Source organism: Camellia sinensis, chromosome 15 (genome assembly GCF_055761805.1).
Source record: "Camellia sinensis isolate YWXY chromosome 15, ASM5576180v1, whole genome shotgun sequence".
NCBI classification, from domain to species: domain Eukaryota; kingdom Viridiplantae; phylum Streptophyta; class Magnoliopsida; order Ericales; family Theaceae; genus Camellia; species Camellia sinensis.
This window is the reverse complement of record NC_138975.1, coordinates 143,058,073-143,078,847: the sequence shown is the minus strand read 5'-3', so window position 1 is coordinate 143,078,847 and position 20,775 is coordinate 143,058,073. Positions and strand designations below refer to the sequence as shown.

At 32.1% G+C, this 20,775-nt stretch overlaps 1 protein-coding gene and 2 long non-coding RNA genes across 4 annotated transcripts; 1 reads left to right on the top strand and 2 right to left on the bottom strand.

Annotated features, from left to right (window-relative positions):
• The first annotated feature begins 5,930 nt into the window (after positions 1–5,930).
• Positions 5,931–7,650, top strand: LOC114316595 (uncharacterized). The gene is made up of 3 exons (XR_014356134.1): positions 5,931–6,466; positions 7,197–7,322; positions 7,476–7,650. It is a non-coding gene; the product is annotated as an uncharacterized LOC114316595 (long non-coding RNA).
• A 2,973-nt stretch (positions 7,651–10,623) lies between these two features.
• Positions 10,624–16,057, bottom strand: LOC145813625 (uncharacterized). The gene is made up of 3 exons (XM_082909303.1): positions 15,713–16,057; positions 12,435–12,545; positions 10,624–10,710 (listed from the first exon to the last, which is right to left on the bottom strand). Exons 1-3 carry the CDS (start codon positions 15,910–15,912, stop codon positions 10,668–10,670), a joined length of 354 nt encoding a protein of 117 aa, XP_082765429.1. The 5' UTR covers positions 15,913–16,057; the 3' UTR covers positions 10,624–10,667.
• A 1,162-nt stretch (positions 16,058–17,219) lies between these two features.
• LOC114316594 (uncharacterized) lies at positions 17,220–20,506 on the bottom strand. Of its 2 annotated transcripts, XR_014356133.1 has the most exons (3): positions 20,489–20,506; positions 17,797–17,907; positions 17,220–17,533 (listed from the first exon to the last, which is right to left on the bottom strand). It is a non-coding gene; the product is annotated as an uncharacterized LOC114316594 (long non-coding RNA). The 2 variants fall into 2 exon arrangements; XR_014356132.1 differs by lacking the exon at positions 20,489–20,506 and having other exon boundaries at positions 17,797–17,925.
• Positions 20,507–20,775: the final 269 nt, after the last annotated feature.

The following is a 20,775-nucleotide window of genomic DNA, read 5'->3' as shown; positions in this document are numbered from 1 at the left end:
AACCCACATTTAATTATTCTTAAAAAAAAATGCATCATAAGATGTGAAAATAAATTGATTTTATCTAGAGTCTATTTAAAATATATATTAGTATATAAGTTAGTTTTAAACCATTCCAATTTAGTCATTAACAAGAGCATTTTTAAAAATAATAATTTTGTGGGTATTCAATATTTATTGTTTATAATTTATTTTGATAAAGATTCAACTTAATAATTATTCTTACTAAATACCTTAGTTGGAAACCTTAATTAATTGATTGTAAGAAATCCATACAAATATACAAATATACAAAAATAAATAAATAAATAAATCATGTAAAATTCGGTGGCAGTATGAGGTGATTAATCACCCAACACTTGTAAGCATGCATGCAATAGTAGAGGGAGTAGGGTTATGATTAGTCTTGGATTTAGAAGAGTTGATGGGATATAATAGAATGATGGGAGAGACATTCGGTGGCACTGTGAGGTGATTAATTACCCAGCACTTGTAAGCATGTATGCAAGGGGGGAGGATTATGATTAGTCTGGGAGGGATTATGATTAGTCTGGGATTTAGAAGATTTGATGGGATGTAATAGAATGATGAGAGAGAGAGAGAGAAAGAGAGCCTCGGGTGTTTTGATGATGCTGCTATATATATCGGTTCCGATTGGTAGCTCGAATAACACGGCTCGAAATCTGGCTCGACACCAAAACGACGTCGTTTTGGTGTCGAGTTTTTTTTTTTTTTTTTTTTCTTTCTTTCTTCCCTGGTTTTGTTGCAGAACGAAGAAGAAGAAGAAGAAGAAGAAGAAGAAGAAGAAGAAGGGAGAAGAAGAGAAGGGAGAGGGAGGAGGAGGAGGAGGAGAGAGGGCCATAAAAATCGGTTGGAGGAGGAGGGGAGGCTGGGCAGACGACCGGGACTGGCAGACGACGGTGGTGCTGCAACGTCGGCGGGGCCGGGCGAGGCGACGGTCTGCTGCGGCGATCTACGGCGACGGCGGTGGCGAGGCTCTGCTTCTCCTCTGCTTCTTCCCTTCCTCCCCTCTTCTCTCCCTTTTTCTCCTCTGTTTCCTTTCTTCTCTCCCTCTTTCTCCATTTCGAGCCGTTTCGAGCCTTTAAAAGTCGAGCTACGAGGCATTTTCCTATATATATATAGCTTGCAATTCTCTTCTCAACTGATTGGAGAAGAATCTAATAAATAAAAAAAAAAAAAAATTGTGAGCAAAGTTGAGTCAAAATAAGAAGAAGAAGAGTAGAAGAACAAGGAAGCTTATAATTTTTCCTACTATTTCATTATCCCATTTTAATCCTACCCAGTAAAAAAATCCTCTCAACCCTCTCATTCTTTTTAATTGTTGAAACTTTTAGATTGTATTCATATGATAAAATGACTAAAATTGTAGATTGAATTTTATTTATAATTGTATGTAAATTTGTGATTTGTATATCAAATATTTGAAGGATATTTTTATATTAGTAGCCTTAAAATCATGATGTAATTTTAGAATTAAGTTTGCATGTATAGTTTGTGCCATTAAATAGATGATTAAAGATTTTATTTGATTTGGTTATATGACTCTTAAATTTATTAGAAACTTATATGAATTTTTAGACAATTTTATGCTCAAAATGTTGAGATGATTTCTTCTACAAAGTAGTTAAGAATGATGTCTAGTTCATCCAGGAATTTTTGTAACAATTATTCTAGTTTTGTATGAATTTATACAAAATTTTAATTAAATCTGAAGCTGTAGACAGATTTTACTACATGTTTGAAAAATCATTAAAAATCCTATATTAAACCAAATCTGATAATTTCTAAATTAAAAAATGAAATTTGAGAAGTCTAGTATCATAACAAATTTTATATTACGGACTTGATTTATAAATTTTAAGTGTGGAATTATTTCAAGAAAATGTGATGAATATGTGTCATGGAATTTTTTGAAATTTTATAGAATTATTTATAACTTATTTTTGGGAATTTCTTCCTGAAAAATTACCATAACATGTTTTTTGAATATTCCATGTATTTCCATGAATTTTAGAATTGTATAAATAGTTTATTTATAATTTTAATTACGAAAAATATGTTCTAAAATTTTCTGGGCAGATTGAGAAGGAACCAAGATTATTACTTCAATTATCTATTAGCACTAAAAATAAATATTGTGCTGGTCTAATTAATTAAATCATGTAAATTAGTATTCCATGCATGTGTGTGGTTGTGGTTGTGGTTCACTTTTAAGTATCTAAAATTATCATTCATGCCATGGTTTAATTTAACTGTTTATTATAATTTTGTATATTGTTTGATTATTTTATAACATATGAGTAATATTTTATGTTGGGAATTTTAATGAAATGGTATAACACTTGTGGTGATTGAAATTTGTAATTATTTGTGATTAATATAAAAACTAACTAAAATGATTAACGACATGTACAAAATTAATGATTAAAGGTTAACACCGGTAATTCAGGGTGAGCCCTAGTTTTTGATAATTTTTACATAATTGTGTTGTGAAACCCTAGGATGGCACGTGACTTATTTGAACCCTTATTGGTATTTGGTGTTGAGATAAGGGTGGATATGCGAGTGGCAAGCAGGGAGGTTACGTACCCCTGACAGACTCCCTTGGGACAGACCATGGATGTCACGGCTTGGGTATATAACTCTGGGTATAGGCATCATTGGTAATTATAGTTGGTAACACTTGAATATTTGACCAACTGAGGGTTTTCAAATTAACCGTGGACATAACTTAGTGGTTGGTTAGAAAATCTCTTTAGTGAGATTTTGAGTGTCACCCAAACTATTAAAATTATTAAAATTGTTTTAATGGTTATTATATTGTTATCCTAATAATTTCGTTATTTTCTCTTAATTGCCACGATTATTAATCTGATTATTTTCTCTTAAAAAGAATGGTAAGTTTGTTATGTTTTCTTACTATGTTGCAAAACTCATGACATATGTTTTGTTGCTGTCACAACCCAAACCCGCCCCAATAGGTTTTGTGTCATAACTGGCCAGTAATATGTGATTACCAGAGGCCTAACTGAACAAACAAACGAATGAGGCTAGCGGAAGCTAATACATAAGAAAGGAAAACGTCCAACGAGCTATGAACTTACATGAGACAAAAGGCATTGCTATATATACATATATACATATGTACATCAAGGTATCACAAGCTTGACAAAATACAACCAAAAGAGGAAAGTCATTCCCATCAACAACAAATATAATGCCAGTGACAACCAACTATAACACGTGAGTGAGTTCTAAAAAGGTGATCACTGGGTCACCCAGCGCTCCAACAGATGGGAACCTCGACGTGAGGCACAAAAGGGTACTTAACAAAACTGAGGCAAAATCGTCGTCACTATGTCCTCTCCTGAACTGGATCACTTACAATATATATATCAAAACGTGAGTTAGAGCCTAGTGAATAACAGTTGTGTAAAGGTGTTCTGAATGATGATCATAATGTAAGGCAAATCACAAATTGAACAGATTCTTATCTTCTACAGAAAGCATAAAAGTATACGTGGTACATCCCATAGAAAGCTGATACAGAAGGTCTAGCAGACCGAACAGGCGGTCATAAAGACCGGTACTTAGATATGATGGCCATTAACATAATAAACAGGAGTTCCAAGAATTGAAAATAAGACAACATACATATATATACCTTGTCGTCTCTTGCATTTGAGATGAGAGACGGTCAAAGGTAGTAGTGCTCAATAGTCAAATTCAATTGAAATAAAATCAAATCAAATTAAAACCAACCCTAGTACAGAAAGATGAACATCGAATCGAACTGGTGAATTCCTTTCAGAGTAAGAATTTAAGAAAAGCTAACGACAACAACACCTACTACAACAGAGAGCAGCTGAGGATAGATCACGCCCTCACACAATTTCTTCTAACTTTCTAAATTCAGAATTCAACTTCTTCTTTTCGTTCCTTCTTGTTCCTTTACTTTATTGGAGAGAGAGAGAGAGAGAGACGTGAGGGAGAGAAAGTGTCTTAGAAGGTTCAACTTAGAGTGGAATTGTCGATAAGGTCGCAGCAACTTATCAAGCAGATGAGAGATTTTTTTGGGGAAAAATTACAAATAATAAAACTAGTAGTAAAATAAATAAATAAAACAAGATTTTTACTGATAATAACTAAAATCCTCCCCCTAAAAAAAATTTTAAAAAAAATCCTCACCTAAGTTAGTTCTGATTCAAACTTGGATATCTGTTTATAGAAAAATTCTATGGATAATTATTCAGTAATTTCGGAATATAAACACGTGGTATTTTATAATATTGTGATTGGTAGAGAATGTGAGTAAGTGGAGTATTATGTTGAGTGATTGCAGAATATAAGAAGAATATTGAATAATGATTGATAAGGAGTACAGATACATAGTAAATATTGAATAATTTCTCAAATTGTATTATGTACACTACATGCTTTATGTACCTTTACGCCAATTTTTTTAGTTATAATTAATTTTTTTTAGTTATAATATTATTTTAAGATATTGGCTTCGTTTGAGAACTGGGTTGACTTTTTAGCTATACTTATAACTAAAAAGTCTTGTTTGGGTGGAACTTTTTGACTTTTTTTTTACTTTTGTCTTATTAATTTTTTAGTCTATTTTATCTTTTTGTAACTATTTTAGATTAATAATTCCCCAACTAAGATGCCAACCGAGGGCATTTGATTATGATTTTTTTATGTTTGATTATGATTTTTTTTATATTTTTATTTTAATTATTCAAAAAATATAAAATTATGTCATTTTATTATGTAATTATAATAAACAAATGGTATAACTTATTTACAAGACCAAAATCTCTTCAATATCAATTCATTTTCTTTTGTAATCTGATGCCAATTTTAATTTCATTTTAACTCCATCACATCTCTTATCAGTCATTCTAATTATTTATTTGAATTTTTTGTACAAATTTTTATTTAATTATTAAATTTTTTATCAATTAATATGAATGTGGCTTCCACATCTTATCTAGCTACACTATAAATTAAGGGGGGAATTAACCATTCATGGGTGATTTTGAAAGATTATTACATATTCACAATAAAATTTATAATTTTAATTAGTAATATTTATGATATTATAATTATTTTTTCTTAGTACCACAGTCAATTTCTCCTAAATTGAGATATAAAAGAACTTCTACCAATAATTGCATAACAATAGAAATTTCAATGAATAATTATAAAAGAAATAATTACAATATAGACGAAAGCTAAAACTTAATTTTTGAAGCTTGATAAAAGAATATACCCTTTCTTAATCATTTTCCTCCATCTTCTTCCTAACCTTCTCTAACACTAGTGGCCTGCCCACATTTTTCCTGCCGTTTCCCCTCCTTCGCTCTCCATTATCTTCTTTAACTGCTAATTGGTGACATTTCCTCAACTCTGTCTCAACCTCCTCCGCTCAACCCCATTTTTGTCCACACTATTACAATTTTTGCAACCCCTCCCTAGAACACTACACCATCCATCCCCTTCATTCTCTCTCTCTCTCATCGCGATCTTTAAATGTAGCGGTAGGAGATGAACAAGGAATAAGAAGTTGGAAGAAAGTGATAGTGGTGATGATGAAGGCTAGTGGTGGGGAGGTTGCTGGCTAAGAAGCATAGGGAAATGGTCACCGATGGTAGAGAAGATGGGAGCGAAAAAACGAAAAAAAGAATAAGGGAAGAGATAGGGAATGAGAAGGAAGTGAAGGAAATGTACTTCTAGCTATGTTTTGGTAATTTATTTTTGGGTGCGTAGGCCAAAAGTTCAATTTTGAATTTTTATTGCTCAAAGATCTACGCTTAGAATTACTTTGTCTATAAGGACATGTTTTTGCGTAATGACCAAACTACCCTCTATATATATATATATTGTTTCGAGATCAAAACCTTAGTCACTCTCAAACTTTGTGCCCCTCTCTCTCTCTCTTTCCGTAGCGCCTCTCTACTCCCTTACCACCGCCCAGATCTGCCACAGAGAGAGTTCTTAACTGGTAAGATGGCGTGATCAGCGATCTAGAGCTCAAAGGCGATCCAGATCTGAGAAGACAGTGAGAAGAAAGAGAGAGTAAGAGAGAGAAAAGAGAGGAAAAGAATATGAAAAGAAATTTTCTACGTTCGACGACGGCGTGACGGAGAGAGAGTAGAGAACTGAACCCAACGGCGGTACGTGGATCTCAACGGAGACGACGATTTTCAAGAGAACTCGAGCGGCGACAGTGAAGAATGCTACAATGACGAAGAGGTCGCCTTCTCGAAGGTCGAAGGCCATCAGCGGAGGCGATTCAAAAAAGGCTCGGAGAAAGAGTTTACAAATCTACAGATCCACTCGCCATTGCAGAAACCTTCCTCCTCCTTCTCCTTCCACCGTAGACACCACCAAAGATCTGATGATTGACGATAGTAGGTCAGCGGCTCAGTCGCTAATGGTGAGCTGGTGAAGCACATGTTTGTTGTTGTTTGTTTCCACCATGATCGTCTCTGACCAAATCCACCACGATCATCTTTGATCTCTCTCATCAGAACCATAGTTGGTTTCTGTTTGTTTTTTAGGAAAAATAAAGTAAGAAGTGGTGATTTCAATGGATTTGGCAGTAGATTGAAGAACAAATTTGACGGTGTGTTGTTATATATATATACTAGCGTATACCCGTGCCTTTAGGCACGGTGTAAATAATATTAAGATTAAAATGTAGTTATAAAAATATATTTAACAGACTATACTCTACAATTCCAAACAAATCAAACCTAACACTATAAAATGAAAATAAATCATGACTGGTGAAACTGAATGTGCATGCCCAAGCTTGATATTGAATTTTTATTACGTGTGATTGGGATGAATATGTTTTCCATGTTTTTCTAGGCAGCCTACAGGAACCTAAAAATTTAATGTCAAACTTGGACATGAAATGTCCTCCAGGTCTTTCTAGGCATTATATATTGTAATGAAAAACATTAACAGTAAGAATATGTGAATCGTAAGTGTATATTATTGTAAATATTGCTTTTACTGTAAAGATATTGTTAAGACCTTCCTAGTGCACCCAAGCAATGAGCTGAGATTTGCCATCCAATTACGATACTTGTTCTAAAGTTTATCAAATTTCTAATTATTTATTTGTAATAAAAAAGATTGATATTCAAGTGTATCTGCAGGGAAGGTCTTGAAGTCACTGATGATGTATCTATTGTGGAGCACCTAAAACATCCCGTATACATAACTGAAGGATCTTACACCAATGTCAAGGAAGTGAAATTTGCTCTATGATCTTGAGGGGAAAGGTGGACTATTTAATAATTGAACACAGAACTGTTAGCTTATGGATTCATACATGCAATTTAGACTCAGATTCATTTTTTTCTCATTGTCTTGAACATGACCATGTTTTACTTTTCATTTATGAACTAATATTCGAAATCTTTTATGATCTGTAGGTTACGACCCCTGATGATTTATTACTTGCAGAAAGGATATTGATTATCAGCTCTTCAGAGACATCGTTGTAAAATTCACTCTTTTTGGCCCCTTTTTTTTCCCCCTCTTTGGGCAGATCTAGGCTGGAAAACACATTTTTAGTTCATAAATGAAAAGTAAAACATGTTATAAAAATTTTGGCCCCTATATACATCATATCATATCATTATTACCATCATCATTACCTACTTTATGAAAATAACTTTTTTATTTTTAAAATTTTTAAACCTGGGAAATATAAAAATACATATTATAAAAATTTTGAAAAAGAGAAATGATAGTAACTAACACACAACAACAAATATGTTACTGGAATATTTAAAGTTTCTTCCTCTTTCATTGTTGATGGAAATGAGGCAACTTCCTGGAAATGCTCATCCTGATCCATCTCCAAGCTGTTCCTTGGTGCCTCTACCCCTGCATTTGCACAATACCCATAACTCAAATCTTATTTTTCTTGCTCTGAGAGAGAGAGAGAGAGAGAGAGAGAGACTTACCTTCGAGGAGAGTGGGTTCTTTAGGAAGAAAAGCTTCAAGATCAGGGTTAAAAGGGGGGTACTTGTTGGTGCAATGCAAACTGAAACTGATGGAAATCAAAGAGTTGAAAAACAACACTCATGTACCCAGACCCAGACGCTGTGTCTCTCTCTCTCTCTCTCTCCTCCTCCTCCTCCTAATCACACCAATCAAACCCAAATCACACCGATTTGACGATTCACATGCGACAGATCCATCAGTTTGGGCACAGAAGGGGGGGACGGTGCAATGAAGAACGGCGAAGGCGGAGGAGGAGCAAGAAAAGAGGCAGCAATTACTCCAAGTGAACACCAACATCAAATAAATTCCTTATCGAGGTTTTTAACCTTTTTAAAGCGATAATCATGATTTACCAACATATAAATTACTCCAAATCAAAATACACTAACAGCATAACAAAATAGATGGATAACAGCATAACAAAATAGATGGATAAAAGCATAATGAAGACATAATATGCTCATAACAAACACTTGAACCAAGGGTGACAAATCTGATGAGCAAGGAACTCATTGCTATGAAAAAAATTAGTTCATACCTTTCCAGTAATCATGGTACACATATTGAGAACATCCATGACTGTTGACTCAAAGTGAGTTGTCGAATCATAACTCTGTCGAACACAGTGAGATAAATAAGCAAAATTACCAAATGAAAACAGGTCCAAGGATGGAATTTGACAAAACCCACCGCCGATATAAAACAATTGTCCAGCGAAGGCTCATTAACAATATGGGTCTTGTGTGCACTATTTTATTGGCAGCAATGTATAGTTTTTACCTAGCTTTCAAGCAGAAAATCAGAAATTGAAGTCATACAAACCAAGAAAAATAACAGAAATATTAAATCATTGTTAACTGTACCATCACTATGTCAAAAAGCCCAATACATTAAGCTGAAAGCTACATAAAAATTGAGGAACACAACAACAACAACAACAACAACAAAAAGAATTGAAAAACCCAGAATTGATACTTGATATTATGAGCAGATAACTGAACAGAACACAACATCACTTGGGCATTTATATTTGTCTATAATCTTTTTTGACTTCTAGAAACAAAACTTAATCTAGACATTGAACAAAGACAGACAGATTCAACAAATTGAAGGTTACTACAATGAACAGCCACCATGACACCAAATCCCTAATGTTGTGTTACTGTTCATTTTCCATCTAGATTCCATTTAGTTGTTATCAAAAGGGTAAGGGAAAAAAAATTCAAATCTCAAGTTTTTACATCATCTACGACCCGAGGAAACAAACAAAAAAACCCAACTGACCCAAATAAAATTTGTTCTTATTATTTATCCCAATAAATAAATAAATAAAAGGCGACTTTGTTCTTCATTTGGAAACCAAAACAATGTCAAACGATACAGGTTAGTATTGTAAATTCGTCCTTCAAAGTTTCTTCTTTTTCCAAAAAGAGGGAAAACTAAATTTGAAACTGTGCCAACGTTTCAGAATCAGCTACAATGTGAAAATCTCAAAAATTGTTAAATAATTGTCAACACTGATCTATGCAATGTCATAACAAAAAAAAAAAAAATTCTAACCTAGACAAAAATTTCAACTTTGAATACAAAACCAAACCAATCATTAGAAAATAGAGGGGGGGAAAAGGTACTTGAGAGCCATTTTTCGATAAGCGCTAGGGATGACCCGTGCCTGAAGGCACTTTCAACAATTTTTTTGGTATCACGTGCTATAAAACTCAATGGTAATAAATCAATTCAAAATGGTAATATCACTCCGACTTAAAACTTCACAAATAAGAAACTGAAATTGCTTCTACACATTGAATTAGCGAAAGCATTTATAAATTTCCAATAGCAAATTTCAAAATGAAAGTCCAAAAAATGAATTATATATTTGAATGTAGCATATGCAAAGAATCTAGAAATATTTGCTAAACTTAAAGTCTAAATAGCAAATTTTAGATTTTTATCCACGTCAAAATGACACATCTATACACTATAGCAAGTTAGAATGGGATAACTTCCAATAAAAGAATGTTATTGAATTAGTATCATAACTGGTAACCCTTTCACTTTATCAGGTTTAAATTCCTTCAAATAAAACTCAATGAACATTTTGATACAAAAGAATCATCCTAGCTAACCCAAAAATAAATAAATAAATAATTTAACATGAGAGAGCCAACCAATGACACACCGGTAGAAGCAACGTAACCCAATGTTTTCAATATGGATCAATGACCTACAACAAAATCACTCGCTTAAATTCGTTTTAAAAAACCAATAGCTATGAAAAATCACATCAAAATCATATGAGAAATCGGAAGAAATTGTAATGAAGAATAATTGCATCAAAAGAAACTGTAGTATAAAAAATAGCATCAAAATACATATGAGAAATATGAAAATCAATAGTTATGAATTAAGAAGAATTGAATATAACTATTATGGTCAATTGAATTATGTCATTCAATGGTGAAGTGAAAATAGACATATGTATGCTTTACTAAAGTAAACAAATGAATAGAAAAACAAATAATAATATAGATAGATCAATTATTGACAAATCCATCAATGGAAGGCAAACCAATTACCTAATCAACCATTGTGGCAAACAAAATCACAACAACTTTTTATGAGCTAATCAAACACTCCTTCAAGCCAAGGCATATGTACCTGAAACAAAAGGAAGAATAGAAAATATAAGCAAGCAAGCTCCATTATCCAAAATCAACCCCTTAAAAATTGCCCATTGTTTGTTGTTAAAAATAAGATCCAACTCCCACTGTTTGATTCACCAATTTGAATATACATGTTTTTATAGAGGAGCCAATTTGAGAGAGAATAGACAAATGCATGCTCTTTACAACTATCAATTAGTAACCAAATAAATGTGACATTTCAATCCACAAATGTGAGTGCCAAAAAGCATGAAAAATCATTTCTATGAACATATGAAGAAGCAAACCAAGCTGAAGGTAGTAAATAGCAATTAAGCACAATCATTGTTTTTGAAGAAGCAAACCATACCGAGTGACAATTTTTGAACATGAAAGTCCATTCATAAAAAAAGACCTATCTCATCATAGAAACTCATTTTTATTGAAAAAGACTTATGTCATCTCATAGTAACCTATTTCATATTCATATAAATGAAATCAAAACCATAAAGAAACACAAACAATTATGCCCAACTTCTCTACACTCCTCTTTCAGTTATCCATAAAGAAATTGAAGGAATCTGTTAAATTTAATCAACACTACATCAACAAACCTGCTATAAGAAATGAGTAAATTTAACAATAGTAGAAATGAGTAAAATTATTTCAGTAACTTACAAATAACAATATTAAATTTTTTAAAAAAATCATAAACTAAAAACAGATTGAACAATTTAATTCCCAATGAAAGCCAAGCATCCTATTAAATAATTAGGATACCTTTAATGAGATAACATGGTGCATTAAAATGCTAAGAACAGCAGTTGCAAAATAAATAAATAAATAAATAAATAAAACAATCAAATAGCTCAAACTATTGAAATCCGCCCATAAGCAAAATATGAAACCAACCTTTTGAATCTATTTAATTTGCTTAAGGGAAGCAGCCAACCCATTGCCATACACAGAAAGAAAGAAAAAAAAAAAAAAACTGATTCCCAATAGAAGCCATTGAAACCATCACATACTGTCAAAGACACACACTCACACACATCACATAACATAACAGATTCCTAGGCAAAGACACACACACACACACACACAACATCACATAACATAACAGGAGGACTGCAACCTCTTCCCTAAGAAGAGCAGTTGCAAAATAAATAAATAAATAAATAAAACAATCAAATAGCTCAAACTATTCAAATCCACCCATAAGCAAAATGTGAAACCAACTGCAATGCCTTTAATCGAAAGAAATTTAAATGAAAAAAAAAAATTACAACAGGAACCACTGCAATCAAAAGCAACACTATTAAACATGATTATACTATTTAATCAAAAACAAAACTATGTTATGTACTCTTGGAAATGCAAATTCAGAAACACCAGAAGTTTGCTTTTAAGCTACCTTAAAAATCCAGAGCCAAAAAAAAAAAAAAAAAAAAAATGAAAAGGTATAGTCACTGACTCTCTTCTTCTTTTTTTTTTTTTTTTTTTTTTTCTTCTTCTGTTTCTTTCTTTTATTATTTTTCAACCAAGGTTGATCTGTTGAAGAACAAATTTGGGTTTGATGAAGCTTTTAACTATAAAGAGGAGGACTTGGAAGTAGCTTTGAAAAGGTGAGCATTTCATGTTCTTGTATAGAAATACATCACAACACTAAAAGATTTAGAGCCTGAGTACATTGCTGGATAGAATGGATGCTACTATGGATAGAAGGGAAAAAAAATTTACCTTCTAAATGACCCAAAGAGAGGTTGCAACTCTTTAAAACTGGCAAAGGTTTGTGATTGTCTAGAGGAATCAAAGGCCCCTGTTTGAACTTGTAGCTGCAAAAAATATCGGCTGCAGGGCAAAGATGAATGCATATAAGCAAAAGATCTTACAATAAATATATCATTTCAATACCCATATCACATTATTCAACAAATCCACAATTACTTTTCATCTCAGAAATCCCAATTCACATTTAACTAAAACTAAGCAGATACAAAATCTTCAAAAATCAATTCCCTATTTTAAAAAAAAAATGGAAGAACATATCTCAACAAAGGTAGCAAATCCCTAATCGTGTCAATCAGTAATCGATGTCAAACCAATGTAAGAAACTATAAAGTGATTCAAATTGATAATCAAAACAACAAAATTAAATAAATAAATAAATTCAAGAACGCCACTTTCACCGACAAAATCATAGATTGCAGATGAATTCAAATCCAAATTCCGATCAGATAAAACCTTTACAAACAAAAGATTAAGTCTTGAAGAACAAATTGCAAATAAACTGGGTTTGAATTTGTAAAGGGTTCAAACAAAAATTAAAATGGAAAGATCATACACAATAAACTAAATCAAAATTAAAATGAAAATAATTTATGATTAAGGAACATTAGGCAAACTGGATATATATGTTACTACTTGATAGCCTCACATATTAGATGAAATAGGATATTAAGACTCGACCTAAGTTCTTCATGGGTGAAGAAGTGATCCTTACGTAGGAAAATTACCTTCCTCAGAAAATTGATTTACTATGTAAGTCTAAATTGACTTCTAAATGCTTGAGGGAATATGTCCTTAGCATTGTAAGTTTATTTTAATTAATGCAATCACAATATAAATCAAATATAACATATAATTAATTCAAATAAATCAAGACAGTTGTGATTACAAATTCAATAAATCTGGATTCAATGACATCACCCACTTTTGATGTTGAGCAAACTTTAGATCCAATTTCATAGCTCTCATCTAATTCTGATGTTAGGAAAGTGACAATAGAAAGCTATATATATATATATATATAAATTAGAAAATGGACTTAAAAATCTAATGGGTAACAACTCCCCCTGAACAAACACCTCTACAATCAGCCAAAAATCTGCCGGTGTGAATCAACCATTGTACACAAAAGATGCAGGAAAAAATGAAGTCATGATTGATACAGGTGTTGTTTACAAAAGATGCACACAACCATTGCACACAAAAGATGCACACAAAAAATGAAGTCATTATTGGAAAATTTAGTTTGATTGATAATTAAGGTTTAAAAATCTAGCAGTCACCTCTGTTGAAAAGAAAAAAATTAAATCCAAAAGAGTTCAAATAAAAAATTAAAAGAATTTACCTTCTAAATGACCCAAAAAATCTAGGCTTGATTTGTAATTTTTCAAGAATGTTGTAGGTCTTACAGGAGAAAAGGCCCCTGCTTTTCCCTTTTGGATTGTTGAGAGAAGTTTGTTTTTATAAAATCACTAAAAAAATCTATTACCAGACGGCCCCTTAGAACACTGATTGTCGTTGAATCAATTAAAAAAAAAATTAAAACTAATAATACAATTCAATATGAGAAACCAGAAATCTACAGGCATAAGAAACATACAGATGCTGTAGTTTCAAATTGTGAAACTGAAATCAAAATACAGAAGAGAAAAAATGATGAGGTGTGGACATAAACAATATATTTTGACCGATGTCAATTAAAAAAAATATTAAAACTAATAATACAATTCAATATGAGAAATCAGAAATCTACAGGCATAAGAAACATAAGTATTGAAAATTTTAAAATCAAAATAACAAATCGTAATTGAGAGAGATAGTTGAGATGAGATGAAATGAACATAGAGATGAGACTCACAGTGTAGTTTCAAATTGTGAAACTGAAATCAAAATACAGAAGGAAAAAAAAATGATGAGGTATGGACAGAAATAATATATTCTGTCCACAAAATCACATTTTTTCACTCCACAAAATCACATATTTTTTCAATACACCTTCTTTAATTTACTTGGGATTCTGAACCCATTTGGTATCATTTGCCATGTTTATTAATTAATTGTGAAAAAAAAAAGAAGCAAAGGCCATGTTTTTTCAACATTCCTTATTTACTTGATAATCTGAACCCATTTTGTATCATGTTTATTAATCAATTTTTTTCTACATTGAATGGGGAAAAAGGAGCAAAACGGAAACAAAATCATAAACCCATAACAGCAGAAAAATCAGAAACAAAATCACACCACAAAAACATTCACACCATAACCAGATGTGAAAAAAAAAAAAAGAAAAAAGCAAAGGCCATTTGATTTCTAAATCAACTCATGACCATTCACATGGCAGAAATCAAATCAGCCGAGAAATAACAAACATTGAATGGGAATAATTCACTAAACCCAACGGTATAAAATTTGGAACAACAAAATAATTCACTCCACAATCAAATTTTTTTCAACATTCCTTAATTTACTTGATAATCTGAACCCATTTTGTATCATGTTTATTAATCAATTTTTTTCTACATTGAATGGGGAAAAAGGAGCAAAATGGAAAGAAAATCATAAACCCATAACAGTGAAGAAATACCAAGTGACTGTTTTATAAGGAAAATCAGGTTTCCTTTCATTCACTGTTTTATAAGGAAAATCCACATGTTCTTCAAACCCACAAAATCAAGTGAAACCCATTTATACACTTGACTATACATACATGTATATATACACTGGACTACACAAAATCAAGTGAAACCCATTTATACACAATGTAGTAGAGAACAATGTCTCCATTTCAATATTCACCAGAAAAATGAAACCCATTTCAGACCCAAAAAATTTAAATTTAAATCCATTTAAGAAATCAAAAATCAGAAAAAGAAGATCAATCCATTTAAGTTGGAAGATCAATCCATGTAGGTTGATTATTCTGTCCTGTCACTGACTATATGCAAGCTCCCGACCCTGTTTGGTTGCTGAGAAAACGAAGGGAAAAAAATGAAATTCGGTTTCAAGATTAACAAAGATATACAGCATAGTGGTATTGCACTCTACTCATTCAAATGGAATTTTTTTGGCATTCTTGATCCAAACAACGAAGAATGAAACAGCTAATTTTTGGCATTCTTCTAATTTTCCTAATTTTCTTCTAACAAACAGAAGTAAAATAAATAAAAAGAAAACACACATTCAAACAATCAAAAGCGAGAAACAGATCTACAAAGAAGCAAGAAATTAACCTTTGCATTCCAAGAAGAAGAAGCTCGTTGATAGATGAATCCAAACCCTCCCGATCTTCCTTCTTAGCCAATAACTTGACCTCCTGAACCACATGCCTTATCGCATCATCAATCGCATTTCTCTCCTCACCGCTCACAACAGATCCAAGATCTTCCATAAATCTCTTCACCGTCCTCCGCCGTAGATCTCCGGCGTCCATGATCTCCGCCGTCAATCGCAATTCCCGTCGGCCTTGACTTCTCCGCTATGACTCAGCCGGAACACCCATTATGGTAGAGAGAGAGGATGACACAATGAGGAGAGGTGGTTGGTCTGTGGTCGTCGCACGGTAGAGAGAGAGAGAGAGAGAGTTCAAAAATTGAAATGAGAGAGAGAGAAGATGAGTACCTGTGATAGAGGAGAGTTTTGGACCATTACATTTTGGACCGTTGATGCTCAAAGACATCCTAACCATTGAGATTTAGATGGAGTAATTTAAACCATTGGATCAAAATGTATCTCACATACATTTTGATACATTTTTAAAATCCTCTTGCCTTATTATATAGATATATATTCTACTATGTGTGTTGTTTTTAACTGTGTGTATGTCATACCCCAAACCTGGCATGACCAGTCGTAGCCTATAAGGCCTTAGTCCAAGGCATACGTTACATAGAATAAATGTAACAATAGTCTACAAATAAATGAATCAATCAAAACTTAACTCAATGATATGTCACAAGTATAAACAGCTAAAACCAACGCTAATTATTACCATTCAAACCAATGGGACACAAACAACCCACATAACAAAATAATTATAAATGAATCTCAATGAAAGGGCATGCACAAAATTGACTTAACAACCAAAAAAATAAAATAACAAATGAATGCCCTAGTAGTTCATGCAATTGAGTTCCTGCTACGTTATGAGTCCACTCTAAGTCCTATCACCTAGAAATGATAAACAATTAAGTAAGTTGTGTGAAAACTCACATTTAATTATTCTTAAAAAAATAAAATGTGAAAAATAAATTGATTTTATCTAGAGTCTATTTAAAATATATATTAGTATATAAGTTAGTTTTAAACCATTCCAATTTAGTCACTAACAAGAACATTTTTAAAAATAATAATTTTGTGGGTATTCATTATTTATTGTTTATAATTTATTTTGATAAAGATTCAACTTAATAATTATTCTTACTAAATACCTTACTTAGAAACCTTAATTAATTGATTTTAAGAAACCCATACATACAAAAATAAATAAATAAATAAATCATATAAAATTCGGTGGCAGTGTGAGGTGATTAATCACCCAACACTTGTAAGCATGCATGCAATAGTAGGGGGAGTAAGATTATGATTAGTCTTAGATTTAGAAGATTTGATGGGATGTAATAGAATGATGGTGTCACGATCCAAACCTGCCCCTACAGGCTCAACATCGTAACCGGCCAGTAATCCTAGGATTACCGAAGGTCTCTGAGACAAATTAACATAATATTAGGGGCTAGCAGAAGCAAATAACAATATACAACGTCTATTGAGCTGTGCAGACTTATATAAGACAAAAAAATTTGAAACTTTGTATATACATATATACACATCATCCCTACGTCATAATATATATACATATCAGACAAAAAGGACTTAGCACCTTTTTGAAAATACACAAGACTGGTTTAACCAAACAAGAAAACAGAATTTAAAATTTAACTCACATAGCGATAATCACTTGACATATCTGGGACCTCCACGGGAGGCACATAGGTTGGCTGACAAAAACAGAAATGAAGGCCGTCAACTCTGGCCCTGATCACGCACCGACTCACCTACATACATAACATAAACTGTAAGCGAAAGCTCAGTGAACAATAACATAGTAAAGGGGGTTTTATGAATGATGTCCAGCACAAGTTAGGATCCAGTATTTAAATCAGAACATATTTAGACTTCAAAACAGAAATACATATATATGCATCATCCCTACATCATAATATATATACAGATCAGACAAAAAAGACTTAGCACCTTTTTGAAAATACACAAGACTGGTTTAACCAAACAAGAAAACAGAATTTAAACTTTAACTCACATAGCGATAATCACTTGACATATCCGGGACCTCCACGGGAGGCACATAGGTTGGCTGACAAAAACAGAAATGAAGGCCGCCAACTCTGGCCCTGATCACGCGCCGACTCACCTACATACATAATATAAACTGTGAGCGAAAGCTCAGTGAACAATAAGAGAGTAAAGGGGGTTTTATGAATGATGTCCAACACAAGTTAGGATCCAGTATTTAAATCAGAACATATTCAAACTTCAAAACAGAAATATATTTAGATACACACTCATGTTCATAATCAGATTTTGTATAAAATTATACGTGGTACACCCATTAGCTATCAGATCAATTTGGTCCAGAGACCCACATACATAGTTGGTACCAACGACCATAAAGGTCCATATCTTGCGCACAAGTAGCCATGGTATTGTTACCTCCAAGCAAGGGCGACGTGCAGATTGGCCGTGGTATTGTTACCCCCGAGCGAGGGCCACATGAACTAAGGGTACCACAAATACTTTTCAGAAAATTGGACATCCATTCATAATTCGTAAGATAGCATTTTAGAAAACAGATCATACCATACCAGTCAGAAAATACTTAAGTTAAACATAACTTTACAGAGTTATTACTCACAGATGGCTGTAGAAGCAAATCAGACAGACTGGACATATCAGATAAATTAGGCAGACAATGGCACGTGACCCACACAAGCACATAACATATACACGTTGAAATACAATATTACTCCCTTGATCAAACTTGACTTTCCTAGTCTTTTTCCGTCTAAACAGTCCGAAGTTCTGCTATGCTTATTCTTTCTCATTCAAATAAACCGGGTTCTTATTTCACATATTCTTTCATTACTAAGCCCTTCTTTTCCCAATAGATTGATCTTTTACTTGGCTTCTTAAACAACTACCACTAGATCAATGATTCATTCTTCAACTAACTAATCTATGTTGATTGGTAGCTTATTAATCTTTATTGAGTCATAAATCATGTCTAGAATGCCTTGGAAAGAGATGAGAATAAAAATATGAATTAAATGCAATTTTTCAAAATATGCTGAAAATGGGTCTCCGCTCCGCTCGAGTGCCACTTTGGTCACTCGAGCGGACTGCAAAATTTGAAAAAACTACTGGGAGCTCGATTTTCACGCTCGAGCGAGACTTTCCTCGCTCGAGCAGACAACACAAATTTTGAAATTTCCAAAATTATAATTGAAGTTCATATTTGATATTCAAAACCTCAAAACATGTATTTTTGATACACAAAAATGGAGAACCATTGGATAATTTAGTAAACACTTTCAATTAGAAATCATTCATTCAAAATCATGCTCCAATGGTCTAAATCTAGTTTTAACTCATCTTCTTTACATCAACCCACAATTCTAAAATATAAATTAGACTTCCCAACCTCTTGAAATTCCATAACGTATGTAATACAAATAGATCCCATTTTATTATTAATAACAAAATCAACTTAACTATGAATTACACAAATCAATTTCTTAGAAATTCAACTTAACTCAATTTCTAACCAAAAACTTAATTTATAATCATGGGTGTTCTAAAATGTATCTAAATTGAATATAATTCTTAAATTACATCACATGCATGGATTAAATAAAAATCTAATTATAAAATCAAAACTTTAGGATTAATTCTAAATTTCCATAAACTTGGTTTTTTTAAAACATTTTCTTTGTCTCTTCAAAATAACAAGAAAATACTACAAGATCAAATCAAAACAATTAATTTTCCAAATTAATTTCCACAACTATGAGTCTACTTAATTTCTTACTTAAAACCTTATTTCTTAAAAAATCCATGAGACTGATTCCATGACTTTCTTAATTCATGATGGATGTAAAGATGAAGTCCAAATTCATGAGGAATAACACAAATTTAACTTACTTGATAAATTTTCCCAAACTCATTTCCTTAATCTCAAGCTTAACTCAATTTATTTTAACCTCAATTTAATTCATAGTCATAGATGTTTCAAAATATGTTTAATTTGAGTCGAACTCTTAGATTACATTTCGTGCATGGGTTAATAATTAAAATCAAAACCCATATTTATTCTTTAATTTTTCCAAATTACATGCGTGTAGAAATAAGGCCCAAATTCATGCAAGATTACAAAAATTAAATGCAAAATAATTAATTTCTAAATTGATTTCCATAATCATTAACCTAATTCATTTGTATGGCCAAATCTTTAATAAACTCTTATTACATGTAATTTATAGAAACCAATTTATGAATGATTATCAAAATTAAACTCAAACATAACAAATTTAAAGAACCATAACTCATATTTTCAACCTAACTTGATTAAACATGCAAGACCCAATTTCTATGAGTTTATATAATTAATCCTCAACTTTCTATTTTAATTCTCTCAAATCCACCCTCAATCAATTTATAATTTGACTTCTTAATTTATATCACAATTTAATCTCAAGCTCATAACCTTTAAAATATGAATTAAATTCTAAAATCTTGAAAATTCACAATGCATGTAAGGATAAACTAAAAATATGTGAAGGATGAAGAAAATCAAACCCAAATATTAAATCACAACATCAATTTCTTAATTATTAAACTTAACTCAAATCTTTTACATTCTTTTCTTATGTCATGAAATTAAACCCAATTACTCCTTGATTTCAATTGCTATAAGAATCAAACTTAAACTTTCTTACCTAAAACTTTAATTTGTTCCCCGTTTGTTTCGTTGGATATAAAATGGAGGATATAATATGATGTGGGATTTAGTCAGGATATATAATGAATAGGATATAAGTATTGGATAGTATATCCCCCAAGTCATGTTTGTTGACTTGATATATAAGATTGGATATATGTTATGCATGTTTGTTTTACAAAATATATTGTGGGATATAACAAGTAATTTCCAAGATTGCCCTCATAATATTATATTATATTAAATAATATTATATTATATTAAATTCAAAATTTATATTAAATT